Source organism: Micromys minutus (genome assembly GCF_963924665.1).
Source record: "Micromys minutus genome assembly, chromosome: 2".
Lineage (NCBI taxonomy): Eukaryota > Metazoa > Chordata > Mammalia > Rodentia > Muridae > Micromys > Micromys minutus.
In genome coordinates, this window is record NC_137971.1 from 42616315 (window position 1) to 42642060 (window position 25746).

The window sequence follows — 25746 nt, forward strand, 5'->3', positions numbered from 1 at the left end:
GAATTTGCTATTAGTGTTGTTGTGTTTACGTTCAAATGATTCCTTTTATTCAATTATATAGAAGTAGAGCTTATTTTCTAATTATAATCATTTTTAAATGAGTCAAAGAAACATGAAAGAACTACAGTCCTTGGCACAGATATTAGTCATTGTGCAGTCTGGTGAGGAATATATCAGAATCAGTCAAAGATCTCCAAATTTTGTCTATTGTCTTTTCTTTTGTTTCTGGTAGGTGACATTTGAGGCAGGATCTCACTATGTAGTATAGGCTGACTTTGAACTTAGTATGGAGTCAACACTGTCTTCAAGCTCAGGAGATTCACCAGCCTTGGGGCTACAAAGTACTTGGATTATGTGTGTGAACCACAAAACTTAGATAAATTATTCTGTCTCTGTATGTCTATCTTGTCTCTCTGTCTTTGTGAGTCTGTCTTTCTGTGTGTGTGTGTGTGTGTGTGTGTGTGTGTGTGTGTGTCTTGTCTCTTTTATGTATTTGTGTATTTGTGTGTGTGTGTTTGTGTGTGTGTGTGTGTGCCTTCATTTCTCTGTGTATGTGTATATTTCTGTCTCTCTATGTCTCATCTCAGTCTTTGGTTTTTCACACATGTATTATGTGGTCTATATGTGTATATAAACATGTTTGTATATGCACATGACTGGTGATATAGTGTGTATTTGTAGATGTTGGTTATTTTCCTCTCTGGCTCTCCATCTTATGGACAGAATCTCTTACTTAACCTGGAGTTCATTGAGTCAACAAGACTGACTATGCATCAAGTTCTAGGAATCTTCCAGTCACTGCTTCCTATGTTGTTAAGATTACTGGTGAATGCTTTTAAGTACTTGTAGCAAGCACTTTACTGATTGAGCCATCACTGAAGCCCTAAAATGTGTTTTTAAAAATGTGATAGGCCAATTTTTCAAAAATTTCAAGCATTTGTTTTTACTATGTTTCCCTAATACTGTAACCAAGTATCAGTGGTTTAGGACTGCTATTAAAACATCATTTATTTAGATTTTCTGTGAAGCTCTGTCTTTTAGTGCTGGTAAAGCTACTATAGCTGTGTGTTTCTCTACTTAGTGACTACAGGCTGCCTCGATTTTGCTTTGACTTGGCACTTTTTTAATTTTATTGGTTTAGTTAGTCTCAGTACACTTACATGTACTCCCTTCTCCTGACATTTATGGTTCCAATTGTTGATTGAATACAAAAACATTGACTAGGATCTCGGGTCCAGCTAGTGAGTACCTAAACCTTTCACATTAGCCTCTCATGTTCATGATTGGAGAAGAAGACAAGCCTGCTTTTTGTTGTTATTATCCATATTATAGAAACAATAAATTGTACCATTATATGTTTTGGCTACTATAAAAAATGCCTTAGACTGAATAATTTATAAATAGCAAAAATTTATTTTCAGAGTTTTTGAGGCCATTCTAAGATCAAATATGGACAAACTGAGTATGAGCTAGATGCATCATTCTAATCTTCAGAGATGGTTTGTTTTTTCCCAGTCTTCTCATGGCAGAAAGATAGGGCTTTGCTTTCATGGCTTAAGTAATGCTGTTCTTCTGATAGACCCAGCTCTTAATTCTTTAACACTGGAAATTCTGTTTTTTTAAAAAAGTTTTTAGAGCGCCTTTGTAAGCACTTCTCAGTGCTATCTCTTGTACTGTACGTAACACAGACTAAGGTCTTCATTTCCTGAGCATCCTCTGTTCTTCCTGGGTGTTTCCCTGAAAGATGGGCCTGACTGCTGAAAAAGCTCCTTGAAATCCTGTAATTACTGAACATATTTTTTATTGTACCTTTACATGCAAGGTTGCTAGGGTTTCTTCCACTGTGTTGGCATTTACTCTTTTTAACATGTATACAAATTCATTTAGCATTCTTAATTTCATTTTTTCTTTGAATTTACACTGCTATCAAACATAAGACTTGGTTAAATTTTTGCATGATAATATTTTGCAATGAATCAAACATTAACTTTTTTAGAGCCAAATTTGCCTGGTCATCAGCATATTTACATTTGATGTCTTTTTGTCTGATATATGAGGAACGCCAGTGGGGATGGCGGTTCCTCTTGTTGTCTTCAGCTGTCTAACTTGGGGAAGAAAGGACTTAGTTGTCTTGCACATCCTGTTCACAGTTCATCACTGAGAAAAGTCAGAGCAGAAATGGGCAGAAACCTGAGAGCAGGAAGTGACGCAGAGCACTGAGAAATGCTGCTTGTTGACCTGCTCTCCATGGCTTGCTTTGATTTCTTACCAGCCCAAGACATCCTGCTCACAGTGGGTTGGGCCCTCTCACAATTCGTCATTAATCATGAAAATACTCCATAAACATGCCCACAGGCCAATCTGATCAAGGACTTCCTCAGTTAAGGTTCCATTTTCCCAAGGGACTCGATTTGTGTCAAGTGCCAGAAACTACCCATATACACAGTATACACAGCAAGCCCATAGCTTAAGAAATGAGAACTAATTAAACTATCTACAATTTTATGTGGATGAGAATTTTTTTTATTATTTTTAGAATAAAACAAAAGTAACTTTAGATACTTGAAATCTTTATTTCCTCAGGGGGGAAAATGTTTCCCTTCAAAAGTTATAGTTTTCTTAGATATACATTTTTCATTGGAAGAAGTGTATGTAGCATTCTGAAAGGAAACTGACTTACCTTTTCATCATATAAGGAAAAATTTTTTTCTAGAAAGTTTTACAAGTCTCAATGGTATAATGATGAAATCTTATTTAGGATTTTTATGTATGTGTCAACTGCATTTAACGTAACATATTTTTACTGCTTAATGTCAGTTCTCTCAGTGAAATTGAAGATTCCCTTCCTCCTGGAAAAGCTGTCTATTATACATGGGCTGATCCAGTGGGCTCTAGAAAGCTCAAGTGGAGTTGTGGGCAAAGTTACGGTGAAGTCACTCATAAGGATGTAAGTATTATCTGTATTGGTCATTATGGAGTTCTCTGCTGCCTTTCTGTTCCTTATGCAGATGTTCTTTTACCTTCTGTGCAATTAAGGGATTAAGGGCTGTTTGCTTGCTATTCTGTGCTAGCGAAGACTTTAAAAAGCAGTTGAAGGTGTTTTGAACTTTCACCTGTTTTATTTAGGTTTGCCTTTTTCAAATTCCAGCCAGAAGCTAAGTAGAAATGGGAGCCAGTAAACACCTGTTGTCTCTGTAAAGGAGTATACAAAGGTGTCCGAAAGCTGGGCATTTAGAGGAAGCAGCAGAGTGCAGGCTTTCCTTGAGCTTTTGTGAAAATGAGTCCTATGACACTTGTTCCTTTGCAAAAGTACCAAGAACTACAAGTCTGTCTTCATCATCCATCTGTTTTTACTTTTAGGAAAGATGATGGACTTAAAGAGCTCTTCATTCAGCATTCATTTCTTAAGTATTTACACCCTAAATTTACAGTCACCTTAACTAGATTTCCACTCTGTACAGTACCTAAACTAAAAAGAAAAAATTCATTTCTCACTGGTAAGCTGTAAAATCAAATGATGATCAATTCAGGTCCTGCAATCACCAGTTCCACAGCTCTTGACCACTCGCATCCTAGCACCTCTATTAGCATTTTTACTTGCCATTCTTTTCTTCAGTTAAAAAGTATTGTTACTAATTAAGAAATTCTGTGTTTAGAGTATCTTTGTCTTTGTATACCACTTATAATTTTTAGACTTTAGTTACTTTTATGTGTTTGTGTGTGCCTGAGAGCTATGTATGTGTATCATATGCATACAGCTTCCCATGGACTTCAGATCCTTTCAGCCCTGCATGCGTATGGTAGTTGTGAGTTGTCTGATGTGGATGCTGGGAAATGAACCCGTGTCCTTCTCCAGAGTGTCATGAGCTTCTAACTAGTAGCCATTTCTTTAGACCTCCTATACTAGTTGGATTTTTAAAAAATTTTCTTTCCATGTGGGCATTAGTTGATCTGATTTTGATTTTAAAGCAAATTTCATACAATTAGCCCAATTGTAATCCTTAAAAATTCCTGATTAGTAGGGTTTGTTTTCTGTTAGCTTTGGTTTACTTTGGCTTTTTTGAGACAGGGTCTTCCTTAATAACCCTGGCTGTCCTGGAATGTGCTATGCAGACCAGGCTGGCATCAACTGACCAAGATCCACCTGCCTCTGTCTCCTAAGGATGAAAAGGCCCAGATGATGTCTGGGTTATATCACATTGTTTAGTTAAATAATAATGCATGTTTGAAATTCATATAGATAAGTCTGAAATTTGGTTTATTAGAGATTCTGATTTGAAAGTACATTTTTTTTTAATTGTCTGAACTTCTAGTACTATATTTTATTTGAGAAGTTTTTGTAGATGGTCCTGTAGTACCTAGATAGTAATTTTGTGGTTACTTCAATTTTTAATTTGTGTTGAACATAGATGGAAACTTAATATTACACTTTTCTATTAATCAAAATTTTTGTTAGCTAGAATTTATGATCTACTGTTAATTTGCCTCATTTATGTATACAGATATGTGTATAAGCATATATACATGAGTGCAGATGTACCACAGGCCTTCATGAGGAGTCAGAGGACAGTTTATGTGAATCATTTCTCTCCTTCTACCATGAGTCTGTCTCCAAGACTTCTGTTTGAGCCATCTCAGGGCTCCTAACCCAGTATTTATAAAGAAGTTTGCTAAGTCATTCGCCCTGTGGAAAACATCAGTACTGTATTTTGTTGTTGTTACATATGAATTTCATTTGTCTGATAATTTGAAACAAGGGCTCCCCCTGTAGCCCTGGTTAGTTGGAGTTCATGGCAATCCTTTGCCTCAGCCTCCCAAGTCCTGTGATTATAGATGTATAGAGTGTACATTGGGAATTATTGCACCCGGCTGCATTAGTGCTTTATAAGGTTGTGACCAGGATAGCAAATGACCTTTCTTACTCTGCAGAGGCTTAAACAACCTTTAATATGTGCTGTATTTACCATAGAGTTAAAATAAAGTAGAAAAAAATATTTTGTGTTATTGTTTTAGCCTATAAGACTTTAAATTAGAGCTTATTATGATTTAATTTTATGATTAATAATGTCATAATGTAGCAGCTGACATGAGGTTATTTTAGTGAGGAAACCTTCCAGTTATTGTACAGATACTCATTCTGTTGGTTGTCATGAGTTGTCTGAAATAGCTCACGTGAGGAATAACTGTCTCCAAGTCCTATGCAAGCGTTCATTTGGTTTGCTGCAGAGGCCTTAGGTAGTAAGGCTGTCTGTATTCTTATCGTGTAAATGTCAGGTATAGCCTTCCTGTTTGCTGGAGTCTGTGAATCTCTGTGCAGAGTACAAACTCTGATTTCCTTTTTTGTTCTTTTCTAGGATATGATGACGCCCATAAGTGTGGGGAAAAAAACCATTTATTTAGTGTCATTCTTTGAAGGCCTGCAGCGTATTATTTTATTCACTGAAGATCCAAGAGTGTTTAAAGTAACATATGAAAGTGAAAAGGCAGAGTTAGCAGAGCTGGAAGTTGTACTGGCATTACAGGATGTTGGGATTTCACTTGTCAATAACTATACAAAACAAGAAGTAGCCTACATAGGCATTACTAGGTGAGATGCATTCATATATGAAAACCAAAGCTGAGTCTGTCCCTCAAAGGCTTTACCTCGTGTTTCTCTCACTGGGTTTTAGCTTCTCTATCCCCAGCGTGTTCCCATTGTGCTAGTCTCTATTTGTGCTCTGCATCCTCTGCTTGAGGGTCTTTGGTAAAATTGCTCATGTATCTGAAATGTGTTTGTCCTCATTGTCTCCTTTAAGAGACACCTTCTAATTGGGCCTAGTGACCATTCCATTTTAAATAATATTTTAATGGTTCCTACCATTCCTGGTAGATCTGGTAGATGAGGCTGCAAATCCATCTTGGACTATATACTTTTTTTTTTTTTTTTTTGGTTCAGAAAAATTTCTCTCTTCCAGATATTCAAATTGATTTGTTCATGATTACTATTTATTATCTGTAACTCCCTAGCTAAAATGAAGAATAACAGAGTTGTTCAGTATTTTTCTTCTACCTAGAATGTGACTGAATAAAAGCTAAATCATATAAAATAAGTAATACACTAATTAAATGGTTATAAATTAATATAGTAATTTTTGCTTTCATATGTAAGTTCTGATGTGGTTTGGGAGACAAAACCAAAGAAAAAGGCAAGGTGGAAGCCGATGAGTGTGAAGTACACCGAGAAGCTGGAGAAGGAGTTCAGGGAGTACACAGAGTCTTCACCCTTGGAAGACAAGGTTGTTGAGTTGGACAATAACATTCCAGTAAGTTTTAAAAGTACTAATGTGATCTTGTAATTTTACAGTGTAATTTAAATTACTTTTGAATTTTCAAGAACCGACTTATTACAAAACATGTAGTTAACACAAATATATAGAGTTCATATCAGCTGCTTAAAAAGAGTAATTAAACCATGCTCAAGATTCTAGCAGCTAATTCTCTTAAGTAAAAAGAAACAAGATGTTTTTTATTTTAAGATTATTTCTCTTTTATTGGATTATTTTATTAAAACCAGTTTTAGAAGTCAAATATAAAGAATTATTTATCCAAACTATAATGTTTATATAAATATTTATTCTAATTTAGAGATATGAATGTAAAAATTTGAATCTTAATCATAAGTTTTAGAAACTTTTTGTTTGGGGGTTGATTTAGTTTTGCCCTAGCTGGTCTGAAACTCACCATGTGGACCAAGCTGTCTTTGCTGATAACAACCCTCCTCGATCTCTGATTTCAATATTCTGAGATTTCACATATGCATATTCAGCCTTAATTTATGTTTTAAGGTAGCATAAAGGTAATGGCTTTCACATTTATATCATTATACTTTGCTTCTACTCATTCTCCCCACCTCACTGCCCTCTTCTATAAACTTTACATTTTATATTAGTCTATCTCAAAGTTATTTTTATGTACATGTATGACTTTAATATATGATCAAAACAAAAAAACATCTTTTTATGGAGGGGCAATATTTTTCAGGTTCGCTTAACACCCAGTGGTAATGACATGAAAATTCTGCAACCACATGTGATAGCTGTCCGGAGAAATTACCTCCCAGCACTAAAAGTAGAATATAATACATCTGCACATCAGTCATCATTTAGAATTCAGATTTATAGAATACAGGTGAGTCTTAAAATGAAGGCAAAATGATAAAAATCCAGAAATGTCCCCCTGGTCTGTTTTACGTAGTATAAAACCAAAGAAGACAAGATGGAAACCTTTAAGTAAAAACAAACTGGAAAAGAAACTAGGATTGCATATGTTTGTGATCCCAGCACTTGAGAAGCTGAGGCAGGAGGATCACCATGAGTCCAAAGCCAGCTTGCACTTTGAAATGAGACTCCCTCTGCGAAGGAAAGAAGACATGGAGCAGGGAGAGTCAGTTTGAGAGAAAGAGAGAGAAAAGGAAGAAAGAAAGGAAAGATAAGGAGAAAGATGAAAGAAGGGAGGATGGAATCTGCAGACAGGAGGGATGTTAGGTCTTTACTTTGTACTCAATGACATGTGACTCGTCTGATTGTAGTCAGGTTGTGTTTGTGAGATACTATAAACTAATTCTTGTTTAATTTTCTTAGATCCAAAATCAGATTCATGGTGCTATTTTTCCTTTCGTGTTTTATCCTATTAAACCTCCAAGGTCTGTCACCATGGACTCAGGTTTGTATTACTTTTAGGTGTTGGTATACAGTTGTGTGGCTAGTTGATTTATTTGGCTATAACAGTAGCATTCTCAAATTATTTTTTATAAATTATTAGATAATAAGAACTGCTTAATGAAGGACTGGGAGTTACCCATCAGAACACCATGTGAATTCTAAGGTGTAAGAAAGGTTATTTTAAAAATGTGTGTATTGGAGTTTTAAGGAATAGGAATTTTAAAGCATATTACTTATATATAAACCATTTAATAACCTGTAATATTTGAAATATTAGAAGCTGAATAAACAGTGAGAACATTTATATTCAGTGGGTTGTTAGGGACTTTATTATTTGCCTTTATGTGTATGCCTAAGAATGTATGTGGCCATGTGCATGCCTGGTGCCTGCAGTGGTGGTTATGAGCTGCCAGTGTGGGTGCTGGGCAGTGCAGCAAGCCACTGTTAACCCTTTAGTCAGCCCCTGGATTCAGTATTTCCTGAATGAGAATAACTGACACTCTGTCTTCAACCTTTCTCTTTTCTTTTTTGTTTCTTCTCTTTCTTGTTTATCCCTCTTTCCTGTACTTTCTCTTGGCTCTCTAACACATTTACATTCCAGTTCTCTTTGCTTCCCTTTCTGTGTGTCCACCACAGACCCTAAGTCATGGACATCACACTTTTTAGTGGCTTTTCTTTATAATTTCCTTGCAAGTCTTTTCACCCCCTTACATACATGTGCTAGTCCTCTTAGAAGCTGAATCATGTAAGCATACAGACTGTTTTCACAATTTGCTATTGTTTTTAATTCATATTTCTAATATAAAGTCATTAATTTTTATAATTATCCTTCAAGTGACTGCAAATAACTTAAAAAAAAAATGTTGTTCTGAGGCCTAAAAGTAAGACTAAATGACCTTGGAGATGCCATTAACTTTATTTGATGCTGCTGATTCACTACATGATTAATTTTCCATTTATATGTACATTAAATTTAAAGAACATGCCCATCCTTTGGTTTAAAGTGTGGTAAGCATAATCATATTTTTAACCTTCACAGCACCAAAGCCATTTACAGATGTCAGTATTGTCATGAGATCTGCAGGACATTCCCAAATATCACGCATTAAGTAAGTGTCTTTATATAGTTCTTGTGTGTTTGTTTTATCTAATCATTTGAATATATATTTGTTCTTGTTAAAACCAAATATTATGTGAGCCAGGTAATATGTAAGATAATAAAATTTAAAGGTGAAATAAAATCTATTAAGTATTTGGTAATCTTAGAAAGTCAGAAGATTCTGGGTATAATGTATGTAAAAGTTAACAATAGTTGTCTCTAGACCTCAGGTACTTTATTATTTTCTTTTTATGTGCATTTTTCCTGTCTTAAGTTATTTATAATTACCATACATTGTTTTAAGAACAGTGACAAAAGTAAGATTTCCATCTTTATTCACAAGTCTCTCATCCCAAGAAGCAGTTTAGGGAGCACAGCATTCATCTATGGAATAATCCCTTCTTATTTCTTTTTTCTCTGTAGCAGTAAATATTGAAAAAAGGACAATCAGTTCCAGAGCACCATACCACGCTACCTACCCCCTTTTACTTTCTGTCCCCAACAGTCTCTCTGTTCCCCAAGTCTAGCTGTATGATGTAAACTCAGCTTACATTTCCAGAAACCCGGTAAAATTAAAACCAGAGACTTTTAATTTATTAATCAGATTTATGTCAGTAAATTCTCACTCCACAAAATGTCTACATAATAAACTCAGAACCAACTGATATTGATATGAACTGCCCACCTAGATAAAACAAATTGTCCTGTAATAATAATCTATCCCTTATAAGATATTCATAGCTACCTGTGGCTATTTAAAGCCACACAGAGGTGAATCATCATCTTCCTTCTCCATTTGGCTTCTTCATCCTCCTCTCCTATCTTTCTGGTCTTTCCAAAACTCTCTCTCCACCTTACTTTTTCACTGTCCAATCACAGACCTTGCCTTATCTTGTGCCTGCATATCAACCACATATCAACAATCCTCACCTGCATATCAACCACACTCCTCAACACTGAAGTGAATTGTATATGTTTCTCTACATTAAAAATGCACTATTATGGAGCTTTTGAGGGGTCTCAATGGGTAGTCTCTAGCAGCACAAGCCTAGTAAAACCTGACGTTGATCCTTGGAGCCTACATAAAGATAGAAGGAAAGAGCTGCCTCTACAATGTATTGTGGGCCACATGTATACTGATAAATAGATAAAATTTTAAAATAAATATGTTATGTATATATATAGTTAAACATCCTCTTATTTTTATTTTTCAATTAAAATTTTTCCCTTTATTGTTATTTTATGTATACGAGTGTATTGCCTACGTACTATTATATATGTGAGGTGTTTGCTAAGATCTGAAGAGGGCATGTGATCTGGGGCTGGAATTACAGACAATTATGAGCCCTCTATGGATGGTGGGGCTTAACAGTGGTCCTCTGGAAGAACAGCAGTGATTTCTCTTAATCACTGAGCCATCTCTATAGCTAGCTAGATTAATGTCTGATTTTCTCAAAATATTTTAAACTATAAAATACTTTTAGAACTTGCTTTTTAAATTAATTTTTTATTTAAATGTAATGATTTCCCACATGTAGTTGTTTGTTCATCATTGTTGTGGCATAATGACCTGTTTGGGACTTCTTGACAGTAGTCAGCTTCTCCTCTGTGGCCACTTTCATATTCGGAGTTCCTTGCTGCTACAGTGCAGTATGGTTCTTTGCATTCATTCATTTAGTCCCAAATTTCAAAGCTCTAAGGTTGATCTCATCTATCTTAGCTAATTCTCTCAATGTATTTTCTTGATTTTTGTTTGTTTCCTACATTTTAATACAGGTATTTCAAAGTGCTGATTCAAGAAATGGATCTCAGGTTGGATCTCGGGTTTGTGTATGCCCTAGCAGAACTTGTCACAAAAGCCGAGGTGACTGAGAAAACAGAGGTAAGATGCAGAATTACAGCATTTGATAGAAAATATTCTGATAAGAGAAGGTCTAAGAAAATATTACAAACTGTGGATAAAGTTGTCATTAACTGGTGAAATTCAAGAATCTCATCACATCTCATCTTAATTCTTGTAAATTACGTATAAATGTTAATATACTCTTTGTCTGTAATATTTATATGTACAAAGTGTGGTATTTGAGAACTTTATATTTTTTGTTTTTTTGAGAACTTCATACATGTATAGAGTGAAATATCCTACTCATCCCCATTTTCTCTCCAAGTCCCTTTGTCCGCCCATCACTTGGCAGTTTAAGGTTTCTCTATGTTGTAACATATTTTAATACTTAATTCCTTTTTATGACAGAGTAATAATTCATTATATGAGTTTGTTATACTTTGTCTATTCATTAGTTACTTGAAATCTGGATTGCTTTTACATTTTACAAGTATGATGATTAATATGTACATATTTTTATGTACACTTAAGTTTTTCCTTTCTCATGTATGTATTTACCTGAGTGTGCTTGCTGAGTCATGTAGTAATAATGTTTAATCATATTTAGTCTTTTAGCAGATTCACTCTAACAATTTCCCATGTTCAGTCATTTTAGAAGTGTGGTTTATGGTGATGCCACTATTTCTCATCTGTTCATTTTTCAGTGTGTGAGTGTTGTAACTTCTCAGCAGTTACTATTGTTTGTGGGTTTTCTTCTTGCCATCTTAGTGGTTACGGATTGGCTTCTCACTGTGGCTTGTATGACCGAAAATGGTGATATTTTCTTAAACATTTATTTGTGAGAAGATGCAGAGAATGCCATGGCATGTATATGAACCACACGTTGTAGATTAATATTCATAGCTACCTGTGGCTATTTAAAGCCACACAGAGGTGAATCATCATCTTCCTTCTCCATTTGGTTTCTTCATCCTCCTCTCCTATCCTTCTGGTCTTTCCAAAAGCTCACAACCATTGGTTCTTCTCTGCCTTGTGAGTGACAACATCAAACTCGGGTTGTCAAACTTGGCAGTTAACATCTTTACCGACTGAGCAATCTCAGCCCACTGATGAGAATCTTTTAATATGCTAATATGTGTATGGTCTTTAACAACAACTAAGACAACAAAAAGCCCACATACACATGGAAACTAAACAAACAACGCTCTGTTAAACGATAGCAGGGTCAAAGAAGAAATAAAGAAAGAAATTAAGGATTTTCTAGAATTCAAGGAAAACGAAAACACAACATACCCAAACCTATGGGATGCAATGAAAGCAGTATTGAGAGGAAACTCATAGCCCTAAGTGCTTCCAAAAAGAAACTGGAGAGAGCCTACATCAGCAACCTGACAGCACAGCTAAAAGCCCTAGAACAGAAGGAAGCAGATATACCCAAAAAGAGTAGACGGCAAGAAATAATCAAAATTAGGGCAGAAATAGACCAAATAGAAACAAAAAGAACCATTGAAAAGATCAACAAAACCAAGAGTTGGTTCTTTGAGAAAATCAACAAGATTGATAAACCCCTAGCAAGACTAACTAGAGGGCAAAGAAAGAGTATACAAATGAACAACATCAGAAAGGAAAGTGGGGACATAACAACTGAAACTGAGGAAATTCAAGAAATCATCAGCTCCTACTACAAAAACTTATACTCCACAAAACTGGAAAATCTGGAGGAAATGGACGAATTCCTAGACAGATACAAGGTCCCAAAGTTAAACCAGGACCAAGTAAACCATCTAAATAACCCTATAACACCTAAAGAAATAGAAGAAGTCATCAAAAGTCTCCCAACCAAAAAAAGCCCAGGTCCAGACGGGTTCAGTGCAGAATTTTATCAGACATTTATTGGGGATATAACACCAATACTCTCCAAACTATTCCAAAAGATAGAATCAGATGGAATACTACCTAACTCATTTTCTGAGTAGAGCATTGTTAAACTTCCATATGTATGTGGGCTTTTTGTTGTTTTTGTTGTTATTGAAGACCAGCCTTAGTTCATGGTGATCTGATGAACACCGCTGTGAGGTGCTGAGAAGTTATATTCTTTTAGGATAAAATATTCTATATATGTCTATTCAATTCATTTGGTTCGTAGCTTCTGTTAGTTTCACTGTGTCTCTGTTCAGTTTCTGCTTCTATGATCTGTCCATTTATGAGAGAGTGGTGTTGAAGTCTCCCACTATTATTGCATGTGGTACAAAATATGCTTTGAGCTTTAGAGTTTCTTTTATGAATGTGGGTGTCCTTGTATTTGGAGCATAGATGGTCAGGATTGAGAGTTTATCTTGATAGACTTTTTTCTTTTGATGAGTAAAAAGTGTCCATCCTTGTCTTTTTTTTTTTTTTTTTTTTTTTGGTTGAAAATCTATTTTATTCGATATTAGGATATCTACTCCAGCTTGTTTCTGGAGACCATTTGCTTGGATGGTTTTTCTCAACCTTTTACCCTGAGTTAGTGTCTGTCTTTGTTTCTGAGATGAGTTTCCTGTATGTAACAAATGCTGGATCCTTTTTCCATATCCAGTCTGATAGTCTATGTCTTTTTATTGGGGAATTGAATCCATTGATGTTAAGAAATATTAAGGAATAATGATTGTTGTTTCCTTCTATTTTTGCTGTTAGAGGTAGAATTATGTTTGTGTGTTTTTCTTCTTTGATGTTTGTTGCAAGAAGACTAGTTTCTTGATCTTCCTAAGGTGAAATTTCCCTCTTTGTGATGGAGATTTTCATCTATTATTCTTTGTAGTGCTAGATTTTTGGACAGATGTTGTGTAAATTTGCTTTTGTCCTGGAATATAGCTTTCATAGTCTCTGTTGAAAATCTGATGTAATTCTGATCTGTATGCCTTTATATGTTACCTGTTCTTTTTTCCTTACTGCTTTTAGTATTCTTTCTTTGTTTTGAACATTTGTTATTTTGACTATTATGTGTTGGTAAGAATTTCTTTTTTGGTCCAATCTATTTGGTGTTCTATAGGCTTTTTGTATGTTTGTGGTCATCTCTTAATTTAGGTTAGGGAAGTTTTCTTCTATATAAGTTTGTTGAAGATATTTAGTGGTCCTTTTAGTTGGGATTCTTCACTCTCTTCTACATCTATTATCCTTAGGTTTGGTCTTCTCATTGTGTCCTGAATTTCCTGGATATTTTGGGTTTAGAATCTTTGTGATTTTTGCATTTTCTCTGACTGTTGTGTCAATGATTTCTATGTTATCTTCTGCTCCTGAGATCCTTGCTTCCATCTCTTGTAGTCTGTTGATGATCTATGACTCCCGATGTCTTTCCTAGGTTTTTCCAACTTCAGGGTTGTCTCCTTTTGTGATTTCTTCATTGTTTCTATATCTCTTTTCAGTTCCTTCACCTGTTTGTGCTTTCCTTTAAGCTCTTTCAGTGATTTTTGTGTTTTCTCTTTAAGGGCTTCAGCTTGTTTGTATGCCTTCTCCTGGCTTTACTGTACTTCTTTAAGTATGTTATTTATGTGCTTCTCGAGGACCTCCATCATCATCATGAAGTACGATTTTAAATCTAAATCTTGTTTTTCTGGTTGAGTTGGGATATCCAGCATTTGCAGTGTTGGGAGAACTGGGTTCCTATATTTCCAGGTTGTCTTGGTTTCCATTTCTTAGATTCTTGTGCTTGCCTTTCTTTTGCCAACTTGTTATTCGTGATGCTAGATGATCTTGTTGTCTGTTACTGGAACTTGTCTCTCCTTTGGGTCTCCAGAGGGAGATTATTCCTAGGTGTTAGGCTGTGAGTTCCAAAGGCAGCGCCCAGTGCTGATGTAACTGGGCTGGCGCTGACCTTGCCCAGGAAGTGTCTGTTTCCAGGCAGCACCACCGCCTGCACCCTAAGAGTTCTGGGTGGCCCCTCCCTAGACAGATAGTGGGGAGGGAATGTGGACTCACCCCTGAGCTCAGGAGTGAGAGCCCTTCTGTGGTTCCTCCAGGTGCCCAGAAAACTGGGCAGGCAGCCAGTCCTGATGTCAGTGTGCCTGATGTGTCTGTGGCTCTGGGCCGAGATCAACTTGAAATTCTTGAGACTTTTTTTTTTTTTTTTTTTTTTTTTAGCACAAAGAAGTAACTTAGGTCTGTGCATATTTGGAAAAGAAGTGTTGGTGATTACCAAAAATAAAACCACCACTACCTCATATGAAATTATTGAGTACCATCTCCTTTGTACATTATATTACTAGGCTCTAAATTGTGGAAAGACAAGTACTAGAGAGCTACAGGCTGTTCTAGAACTATGTTTGAAGAAGCAAATAATCACAAAGGATGTTGCTGCAATGTATTAGTGCTTCTTTAAAATAAGATTTGTAGTCACATGAAGAAAAGCAAGATACCTTTTATTAGAAACATAAAAGATACATCTATCATGTTGTTTGTGGCAGTACAATTTAATTCTGAGGCAATAACTACCAAGTAAGGAGAATGCTGACTGGGTATGAAGGAGGAATTGCCTTCAATGTGAGAGGCACTGGCTTTAAATATCTTACATAAACTGGTCCTTTCAGTGTTTCTATTCCTTGTGTAGGTGGAATATTTTCATAAGGATGTAGAAGCATTTGAACAAGAATATGAAGTAGTTTCATCAGTAGATCAATCACAAGTCAATCTCTTTGAATATTTTCACATATCTCCTATCAAGGTAAGAAAAATACAGCATTTTGTTTTACAAACTAAATAATTACAAATTGGTTTGATCTCTTTGAAGGGAATTAGCACTTAAATTCTCTTCTTTTATAGCACAGTAGTTATAGTTTTACAGCTATATATAATAAATAAGAGGTATTGATCCTTTACAGTTTTTTTTAATTTTACCTTTTAAAAATAATACTGAATTCACCTTCAACTTGAGTCTTTATCTTAACTCTTTATTATTTGAGGTTTTTTTTTCATAAATTATAAGTTTTATTTCATGTGTGGTATATGTTTTAATTAGAAATTCATAAAGTGGATATAAGAAGCACAGGGCAACACACATTCATGCACACACACATGTACATTGCAACACAAAAAGTTGAGCACAGAATATAATTGTCTTAATTTTATTATTGTGTATGGTATGTGTGGTGTGTGTGTGTGTATAATGTGCATGTGGTGTATGTATGTGTGTGTGTGGTGTGTGTATGTGAGAGTAGGCTCTGTTTCTTACAATGGATAGGAACTTAGAAGATAGTCTTTTCTCCTTTCATTATGGGCTCTGGGTTTGAACTCAACCTGTCAGGTTTAGGTACCAAGTAATTTTACCTGCTAAGCCATCTCACCAGCCCAAATCTCAGTTTTGATTTTGGTTTGAATGTGTGTGTGCACTTGTCACTGCAAGCATAGAGGCATATGGTAGTCATATCTCTCCTTTGACCCTATGATTTCCAGGGATTGAATTTAGGTTGTTAGATTTGGTAGCAAGCCCCTTTATCTACTACTAAACCATCTTGCTAGTACTATCTAAATTCCTAACCCAACGTCTGCAAGTTATTTATAGTACACTTAAAGTTACTACCCAGTTCTATATATGGGGTTTATATACAGTACAACACAAAAGTCCACTGCTTGCTTGCTCGCTCGCTCGCGCGGTTGCTTAGAAATAGAGTTTCTTTGTGTGGCCTTTGCTGTTCTGGAACTCAGAGTTCCACCAGCCTCTGAGTGCTGTGAAATACAGGCATGTGAAATAAAGCCGCTCCTGGCTGCAAAGCTGGCTTTATTGTAATAACTTAATTTTAACAGTTGAATTTATAAACTTTCATAGATATATGGTTATTTTTAACAACTTAAAAATCTAAGTTGTTAGTGTCACTATCATATATTTTCTTAGGCTCAGCACAATGCCAAGAGAGTAGAGTTGAAGCTGCCTGTGGTAGTGTCTGTTCAGCATTCGCGATGCTGGGGCAAGAGGGATTCAAGTCCAAATAGCCTGGGCTAAGTAGCCAGATCCTGTCTCATAAAAGTAAACAAGAGGAGAATTCAATTCTAGTGTTCAGTTGAACTAAATGTTTTGCTGAACATCTGTAAATTACGAATTTTAAATAGAGCTATGTTGGATTTTGACTTTCTTAAATTTTTCAGTTATTAAGTGTTAGAGTAATTCAGGTAACATTTGAGATCTTTATGATTTAATGAACTCAATATTAAACTGTTTTATAGAAGCTAAAGTTGTCCCTGCGGGAAAAGTGCTTTAATGTGTTTCTTTATTTTTTCAGTTGCATTTGAGTGTTTCACTGAGCTCTGGTACAGAAGAAGCTAAAGATTCGGAACAGCATGGAGGACTAATTCCTGTCCATTCTCTAAATCTTTTGCTGAAGAGTATTGGCGCCACCCTTACAGATGTACAAGATGTAGTTTTTAAGTATGTTTAATACTTATATCTATAAGCTGAATGAATGGTTCATTTATGTTTATTTAAAATTTTTATAAATGTCAGTATATTGAAAACTAGAGGCAAAAATGTGGTTTTTGTCTTTAAGTGGATTATAACCAAAATAACACCCAAATATTTTATCTGCCCTTAATGACTAAATTAAGAATAATTTTTAAGTATTTTCTTAAGGAAAGGAAGTATCAGATACTTGGTTTTATGTATGTTAGAAACTCTGGCCTAAATAAAGATCACTCAAAAGAAGTAGATACTTAAAGTATGGTGTTAGGAAGGTAAGGCTTTCAAGCCCATAAGAGGAAGGTTTTTTAAATAGTATGTGACTAGACAGAGTACAATGAAGAGATTGATTTAAATGTATTATAGCCAGACGTTGATTTTAAGGCTACGTACCGTGGGACACACATAGTCACAGCACTCAAGAGACTAAGATGGAAGATGGCTTGAGTTCAGGAGTTCAAGATGAGCATGAACAACATAGGGGCTCATCCCAGAATCAGACAAAAACCCATTTCTATTTGAATGTGAGTCAGAATAGAAGATAATGCCTATCAGGGATTCAAAGAGTCAGGGTAGAGACTACTTTACAAAAGAGGAGCCTTCCCAGGTAACATGTCTTAGCAAGCCTACTCATGAAGAATAACATGAATCAGAGGCAGTTTTGAATCTAACTGGGAAACAGTCAAAAACAAGAGGCAGCATTGAAATAAGGTGAACTATATATTTCTATTCTCATGGTCAGAAAAAAGAGAGCTCTCTAGGTAGTACATCATTTGCCACCTCTGCTTCCCAGAAGGAAGACCTGGAGCAGCAGACCATTCCCAGGCAGGCCCTGCATTCACCTCAACCTGTCAAAACATGTTCTTATGGGACCTTTTTAGGGCAACGTTGGGAAATAGTTCTACAGGCACATGACTGAGGTCTTTGACTTGGTCTTTGGTGGTTTTCTTCATAGGATAAAAGTTATAGATTTTACCAGGTTATTAGAGAATTTCTTTAACTAAAATATGCCAAGAATTATGTAGGAAAAATGTATTGGGAAAGATCTGGAAAAGAAAATCTTAAAATAAAATAAAATAAAACCAAGTAATCAGCAGTTAACGTTTTTTTCTTCCTCCATGCATACATGTTTATGTGTACATAAATATATATGTTAATATGTTTTTCAGGCTTGCCTTTTTTGAACTCAACTACCAGTTCCATACAACATCTGAATTGCAATCTGAAGTAATAAGACACTATTCCAAACAGGTTAGTGTGCAATTATCTTACAAAGAGAAAGATGTAAGCTAGTGAAACCTTGTGTCTGCCTGTAGTTTTACATTTCTGCAGGCCACTGGGGTGTTGGGACACTGCTAGGAAAGGCAACTGCAAGGGCACTAAGCTGCATTTCTTCCTCACCACTGGGGCGCTGGGCTCATGGGATGCCAACACACAGCTCAGAGGAGGCAAAACCCAGTTTGAAATAGGGTTCCCAGCCTGTGTTTCTCCAGGTGAGAAATGGGGGCTGGAATAAAGACTGTGGTTTTTTAAACTCCTGTGCACCCGGATACAGCTGGGAAGAGCAAGGAGATGGGAACAGGCCTGTGATGAGTCTAAGGTGGGGAAATCCTGCTCGGCTTCAAGTGAGTGCTGGAGTGTGGAGGGGCAGTTAGTGGGTGACTTAGGTATGGCTTGGGAGAATCTATGGCGAAAGCCTTTCCGCCCTGCCCCCCAGGCAGTCCTTGATGAAGGAGACAGCCCTTGCTTGTTCAGACTGCTTTATTAATGGCAGATAAGGGTGGCTATGAGATTTACTCAGGGTAAACCAGAGATTAAATACCTCTTGCAGGAAGGGATGCCCACAAAGGGATGTTCATTGGCTAAACTCTCAGGACCTGTCTAGATACCTCATTAGCATGGAGAACTCTGCTCTATGCTATGTGACTGATTGTTATGGTCACATGCTATGAGACAGAAATCCGTACGGGAGCTAGTCCCAACACTTGTTGTTCTCAACTGTGAGTTTTATTGGGGTTCTGAACTTTGCTTAGCAGATTTTCTGTCTGGTGGCACAGTCCACTGTCCCACATCTGTCCATGCATGTATAATACAGATTTGTCAGGAAAGCAAATAGCAGGTTTCAAAATTTTGCACTTGGGTGTTCTCTACCTTCATATTTATTCACATGAACTTAACTATCATTTAAATTTTTTGTCCTTGTTATTAAAACAAAACAATAAATAAAAATAAATAGTATTAAAATTTTTCTAAGTAAGTGTGGATTATAAATACGTAACTTTTTATAACAATTAATTCATCATACTTTATTTCTTGAAATGGTCGATCAATGATGAACATAGATATTTTTACTGTGGAATTGTTGGGTCAGCTACATGCCTTGTTTCTGTGGGTCTTGTCAAGTCTAAAAGATTCCTAAATCTCAGGATTTAAACTTGAGTCCTGGACAGGCATCCACTTTTGCCATGTTCTTTGCGACCATGAGAAATCTGTAAGATGCAGATGGTAGTAACTCTCAAGGAATGAAACACTAAAAATGTTTTCTGTGTTCTAGACTCTAAAATCTAGAGTTTCATTTTATCTCTTCTAAGTTTCCTTTCAAAAATTAAGTATAATAGGCTGTGGGGAATGGCTCAGTCCCTGAGGAAGGCTTGCCTTGCAAGCTTGGTGACTTGAGTTTCAGCTGCAGAACCCATGTGAAAATGTGGGCATGCTAGTAAATACTAGTGATCCCAGCACGGAGTGGTCTGAGACAAGATCACTGGGGTTTACGTGCCATCAGTCTAGGCTAAGGCCCTGTCTCAAAGAAAAATGATAGTGTTCCTCAAGACGATAGTTACCTCAAGGCAGGTTGAACTCTCTCTTCTACAGTCACTCACACATAATATGCACCTCCACACTAATATGCATTTTTAATAATTATATTTTAAGTGAAAAATTGTGATAAGGGCTAGACAGTTTACTTGCTGCTCTTCCAAAGGACGATGTTTGATTCTCAAGACCCACATACAGCCCACAGCTTTCTATAACTCCAGTCCCAGAGGATCTGACCCCTCCATGGGCACTGCATGCATTTGGCACACCAACATATATGCAGGGAAAACAACCATACATATAAAATAAAATGAAAAAAAATAGTGATAAGGTTTGGGTCTTGAAATTTCTAGTAAAACGTTAGCCTAAGCAAACTGGATCTGAATACTATGTGATCTATAAGTATAGTAGTCTCATGATGTTGATTGATATACATATTTTATTTTTAGGCTATTAAACAAATGTATGTACTCATTCTTGGACTTGATGTTTTGGGAAATCCCTTTGGCTTAATTAGAGAATTTTCAGAAGGAGTAGAAGCATTTTTTTATGAGCCTTACCAGGTAAAATATTTATTTGTATTATTTAATGAATAATATAAAACACTGCTTTCTTAATGTATAATATATTTCAGTTGTTAACTTGAGCTATACATGTAAACATGTACATTTGAGGGACCCACAAGGCAAATTTCTTTTTTTCTTCCAAATTTCACCTTAAGATTTTCCTATGATCACCAATATTAAGCACTGATTTGTAATAACAGTAAGTACAGTTCGGGTTGTAAAAATTGGAAGTTTACTGTGTATGGTAATTTTGTTTTGCACAAAAGTATGTAATAAGGAAATATGAAAGTCTTAATAAGGGAATAGAAAAGTATATCTCTCCAACTTTTTATGAACACATTTAGAGTGTCTCTACTTATAAAATTCATAACAAAACAGAGTAGAACTAATTTTTAGTATGTTGTGATTTAAAAATTAGAAATGATAGTATTTTAAGTTTTAGTTTTCTAAACTATTATTAAGAATACTATGCATGCTTCTGACACTACAGTTGTCAGTGAGAAGCAAACATCTTTCTTTGTATGGATATGTTCCATCTTACCTGTTACACTTTGAGTGGCCTAGCATTATCTGAGGGCTGCGGTTTGCTGGCATCATTTCCTTTGTTCTTTGAGCTGCTATCACATTTATGTCTTTAATGCCACTCCTTTTGTCACTGTAGGGGGCCATCCAGGGTCCTGAAGAGTTTGTGGAGGGAATGGCACTAGGATTGAAAGCACTGGTTGGCGGAGCCGTTGGTAAGCAGCAGAAAACCCAGCAGCACTGCCAAAACCAGTGACAGCTGAGCCTTTGCTTAACATACTTCTTACTCTCTGTTAGGTGGACTAGCTGGTGCTGCCTCCAAAATCACCAGTGCTATGGCTAAAGGGGTAGCGGCCATGACAATGGATGAGGACTTCCAGCAGAAGAGAAGAGAAGCGATGAATAAGCAGCCCGCTGGCCTTCGAGAGGGCATCACTAGAGGAGGGAAAGGCCTTGTCTCTGTAAGACTTCCCTGGGCTTATAAACACATGCAGGAATGGCTACACAAGTCTACTTAAATTACTACTGACCATTGTAATGTGGCATATAAAATATTCCTATAATCTCCGAAAACATTGTTTAAATTAAACACCTAGGAAATAAATGTGTTAATCATTGTGATCTATAGGAAGAAAGAACTACAATTTTTGCATCAAAACAAAATGGTCTTGTACACATCATATGGAAATATAGCTTTTCACTTGTGTTTTTCCTGCAGGGTTTTGTAAGTGGCATTACAGGGATTGTTACAAAACCAATTAAAGGTAAGTGTTGTAGTTGCTTTGGTTGTCACATAGCTCCCAAGTTCCCTTTTCATTTGGTCCAGTTGCTTGAGCTGGTTGTGTTTTTTAGGTGCTCAAAAGGAAGGAGCAGCAGGTTTCTTCAAAGGTGTTGGAAAAGGTTTAGTTGGAGCAGTGGCAAGGCCGACGGGTGGCATCATAGACATGGCCAGCAGTACCTTTCAGGGAATCAAAAGGTAAATTCTCTTTGTGACTGACAGGTAGATGAATAACATTTTGAAGCCTTGACATATATCTACTGTTGGTTTGCAGGCTCCTCATTATGAATGCTGTGACAGATTGCATGTCATACTAATTTTGATTCTATGTTGCTGCTGTTTCATAACTTCAGAAGTGTAGAGTTCTCCTTGTCATCTGTTTCCAGCAGCTGGTGTCAGGAATGTTTTGGCCAGCTAACTCTGACTCAGCTGCACTCTTGGTTATAAAGCAGCAAACCATGGAGCAGGCTATGCAGACTTGTCACGATGCTAGAGTTACCCTCAGTTAGTAAAACCGCACCATCCTTTGTGTTCTTTCCTCTGTGAATATGCTCAGGAAGGGGTGTGAACCACAGAATTAAAAGATATCTTGTAACTTTATTGAGCTTTAAATTTGTTACACACCGAAATGGAAAAGCCAAGTAAGTGTGGGAGTCTGGAGTTTAGGAGAGAGGTCCCAAGGTTGCATTAAAAGTTTGAATCTGGGTCCTATAATACAATGTTTATAACAGAGATTGTGAGTGCTTAGGATAAAAAATGGAAAGGAGAAAAATGTCCGAGGACTTGAGACTTGGGAACAACACTTAGGAGTTAAGGAATGAGGACCCAGCAAAAGAGATCGGAAAAGGAAGGTGGGATGACAATCAAGAAGACAGTATTTAACAGCTACGGAGTAGACAGTCGGAGTTTGTACCACTGTTTCAGACAAACGGGAACTCAGCTCACCCTACAGGACTCACTTACTTCTGTGACCACTCGAAGATTTTATTTTACCTTTTGTCTTTGTCAGGGTTTTTTTCTATTCCTGCATAAAACAGCATGACCAAGAAGCAAGTTGGGGAGGAAAGGGTTTACTCAGCTTACACTTCCACATTGCTGTTTATCATCAGAGGAAGTCAGGACTGGAACTCAAGCAGGTCAGGAAGCAGGAGCTGATGCAGTGGCCATGGAGGGATGTCACTTACTGACCCTCCCCACTTGATCACTAGTTGAGAAAATGCCGTACAGCTGGATCTCATGGAGGCATCTGTCAGTGGTAACTCCAGCGTGTGTCCCCACCCCTCCAGTCACACTATATACTCTACCACAGAGGAACACTCACTGATTCTGGAGATTATGACATCAGACTTCTGTGGATCCACCATCCAGACATTATAGAGACCTTTCCCATTTTCCACAGTGACATTGTGTAAAATTACAATATAAAAGACAAAAAGGACATTGGCAGAGTCTGCTGATCTTACAGTTCCTTAATGGCATATAATATTGAAACTCCAAGTCGGTTTTGGCCAAATTTGCACCTCCCATTTAAAACAAACCAAAACAAAATCTGTTTTCTGATTATCATTACAAAGAAAGTTCAAGGAAATTAACAGGTTTTTCTTAATTTCCATTTTCTGGGAAGTTTACATTATTTATGTCATAAAAGCATTTAAAGTAGATATGTTATAAGATGCTCTTATCTAAGATTATTTTAGTCTCATTCTTATTATTTTACATTAAGATTATTTTGGTAGTAGTTTTGTAGTGTTTTAGGGTGTTTTTGATGTTTTTATTGAAATAGAACCGTGTTACGTCTTTCCTTCAACCTCCCCAGCTGTCCTCCTGCAGGCTCCTCCCATGCCCCTCTCTCAAGCTCATAGCCACTTCTTCTTTGATTGTTTTTACATGCGTGTGTATGTGTGTACATGCAAGTAAATATGAATACAGCTTGCTCATTATTTATGTGTATATGGTTTTAAGGCTGAGCACACGGTGTAGACAACCAATAGGGAGAGCTCCCCTCCTTTTCTTTCCTTCCTTTTTCTTTCTTTCTTTTTTCCTTTCTTTGTCTTCAATTTGCTTTATTCATGAGGGTCAGAAATAAATAGGGAAGCAGGTTTTAACAGATGGAAATCCACATCTTAGTATTTCACAGGTTCTTTTTTTTTTTTTTTTCACTTTTTTATTGGACATTTTTTTACTTGCATTTTAAATGTGAGCCCCTTTTCCAGTTTTCCCTTTGGAATGCCCCTGTCAGTCCCCCCTCCCCCTGCCTCTATGAGGGTGCTCCCCTACCCACTCACTCCCTCCTGCCTCCCTGCCCTGGCTTTCTGCTACACTGGGCAGGCACATCAAGCCTCCACAGCACCAAGGGCCTCTCCTCCCATTGATGCCCAATATAAAGGTTGCGTATGCGTGTCTTTCATTAGTGAATCTAGAGCCTACATGTACCCACCGAGAGCTCAGAGTGGATTAATAATTTACGGTTATAATCAATGGGTGGTGGTAGTAGTAATTTACAATGTAGAAAAAAAGTAATATTAATCCTAGGCTTAACAATACACATTCTTTGCTGACACACCAAATATTTAAAAAGAAATCAACAGAAATTTTACACAAATTTGTGGTAGAAAGCAGCTTAATGTCATCCTCAGCTACATATGGGACTGGAGCCATGGTCCCTCCATGTGTACTCTTTGGTTGGTGGTTTAGTCCCTGGGAGCTCTGGGGGGTCTGGTTGGTTGATATTGTTGTTCTTCCTGTGGGGTTGCAAACCCCTTCAGCTTCTTTAGTTCTTTCTTTAACTCCTCCATTGTGGACCCCATTCTCAATCTCAAGCATCTGCCTCTGTATTTATCAGGTTCTAGCAGAGCCTCTCAGGAGACAGCTATATCAGGCTCCTGTCAGCATGCACTTCTTGGCATCCACAATATTGTCTGGGTCTGGTGGCTGTTTATGAGACGGATCCCCAGGTGGGACTGTCTCTGAGTGACCTTTCCTTCAGGCTCTGCTCCACTCTTTGTTTCCGTATTTTGTCTTGTATTTTGTTCCCCCTTCTAAGAAAGACTTCAGTCACCAGTTCTTTGTCTAGGAGGGGACCCCAAGAAATTTTTTTGCTTCCACATTGACATGTCAATTGATAGTGCCATGTTGTCATAGTCTTGTGTTTACAGCCAGTCTAGGCTAGGCTGTCCCTGTTGGCTGCCTTGTATTCTGGGATAGGCTGTCCCTGTTGGCTGCCTTGTATTCTGGGATAGGCTGTCCCTGTTGGCTGCCTTGTATTCTGGGATAGGCTGTCCCTGTTGGCTGCCTTGTATTCTGGGATAGGCTGTCCCTGTTGGCTGCCTTGTATTCTGGGATAGGCTGTCCCTGTTGGCTGCCTTGTATTCTGGGATAGGCTGTCCCTGTTGGCTGCCTTGTATTCTGGGATAGGCTGTCCCTGTTGGCTGCCTTGTATTCTGGGATAGGCTGTCCCTGTTGGCTGCCTTGTATTCTGGGATAGGCTGTCCCTGTTGGCTGCCTTGTATTCTGGGATAGGCTGTCCCTGTTGGCTGCCTTGTATTCTGGGATAGGCTGTCCCTGTTGGCTGCCTTGTATTCTGGGATAGGCTGTCCCTGTTGGCTGCCTTGCTTTCTGGCTCTTATTATTCTTTCCATTTCTTCTTCTCTCAAGTTCCCTGAGCCAGAAAAGCAGATTTTAAAAATTAAGCTTTATATATTTATATATACATATGATAATATATCATACATACACACACACACACACACACACACACACACACACACACATATAATCTTTCTTGTTTTTAGAGCTACGGAGACTTTTGAAGTAGAAAGTTTACGACCTCCCAGGTTCTTTAATGAAGATGGAGTCATCAGACCTTACAGGTTACGTGATGGGACAGGAAATCAAATGTTACAGGTAAGTAAAGAAACGCCATAGAAGCAAAACTCAAGTCTCACAGCTCAGGGCATTTTACAACAGTCAGATGGCCCTTCAAGTAGACTAGGGTTTACTGTCT

At 37.1% G+C, this 25746-nt stretch overlaps 1 protein-coding gene across 1 annotated transcript in view; it reads left to right on the forward strand.

Annotated features, from left to right (window-relative positions):
• The window catches only part of VPS13A (vacuolar protein sorting 13 homolog A), a 174329-nt gene that overhangs the window by 126528 nt on the left and 22055 nt on the right, over positions 1–25746 (forward strand). The window contains exons 53-68 of the mRNA XM_080912186.1: positions 2818–2947; positions 5355–5587; positions 6149–6302; positions 7021–7167; positions 7620–7701; positions 8740–8809; positions 10576–10681; positions 15225–15338; positions 16891–17036; positions 18233–18314; positions 20327–20440; positions 21105–21180; positions 21263–21426; positions 21684–21729; positions 21818–21941; positions 25535–25646. Coding sequence (XP_080768312.1) covers positions 2818–2947; positions 5355–5587; positions 6149–6302; positions 7021–7167; positions 7620–7701; positions 8740–8809; positions 10576–10681; positions 15225–15338; positions 16891–17036; positions 18233–18314; positions 20327–20440; positions 21105–21180; positions 21263–21426; positions 21684–21729; positions 21818–21941; positions 25535–25646 — 1900 coding nt within the window. The remainder of the gene's footprint in view (positions 1–2817; positions 2948–5354; positions 5588–6148; positions 6303–7020; positions 7168–7619; positions 7702–8739; positions 8810–10575; positions 10682–15224; positions 15339–16890; positions 17037–18232; positions 18315–20326; positions 20441–21104; positions 21181–21262; positions 21427–21683; positions 21730–21817; positions 21942–25534; positions 25647–25746) is intronic.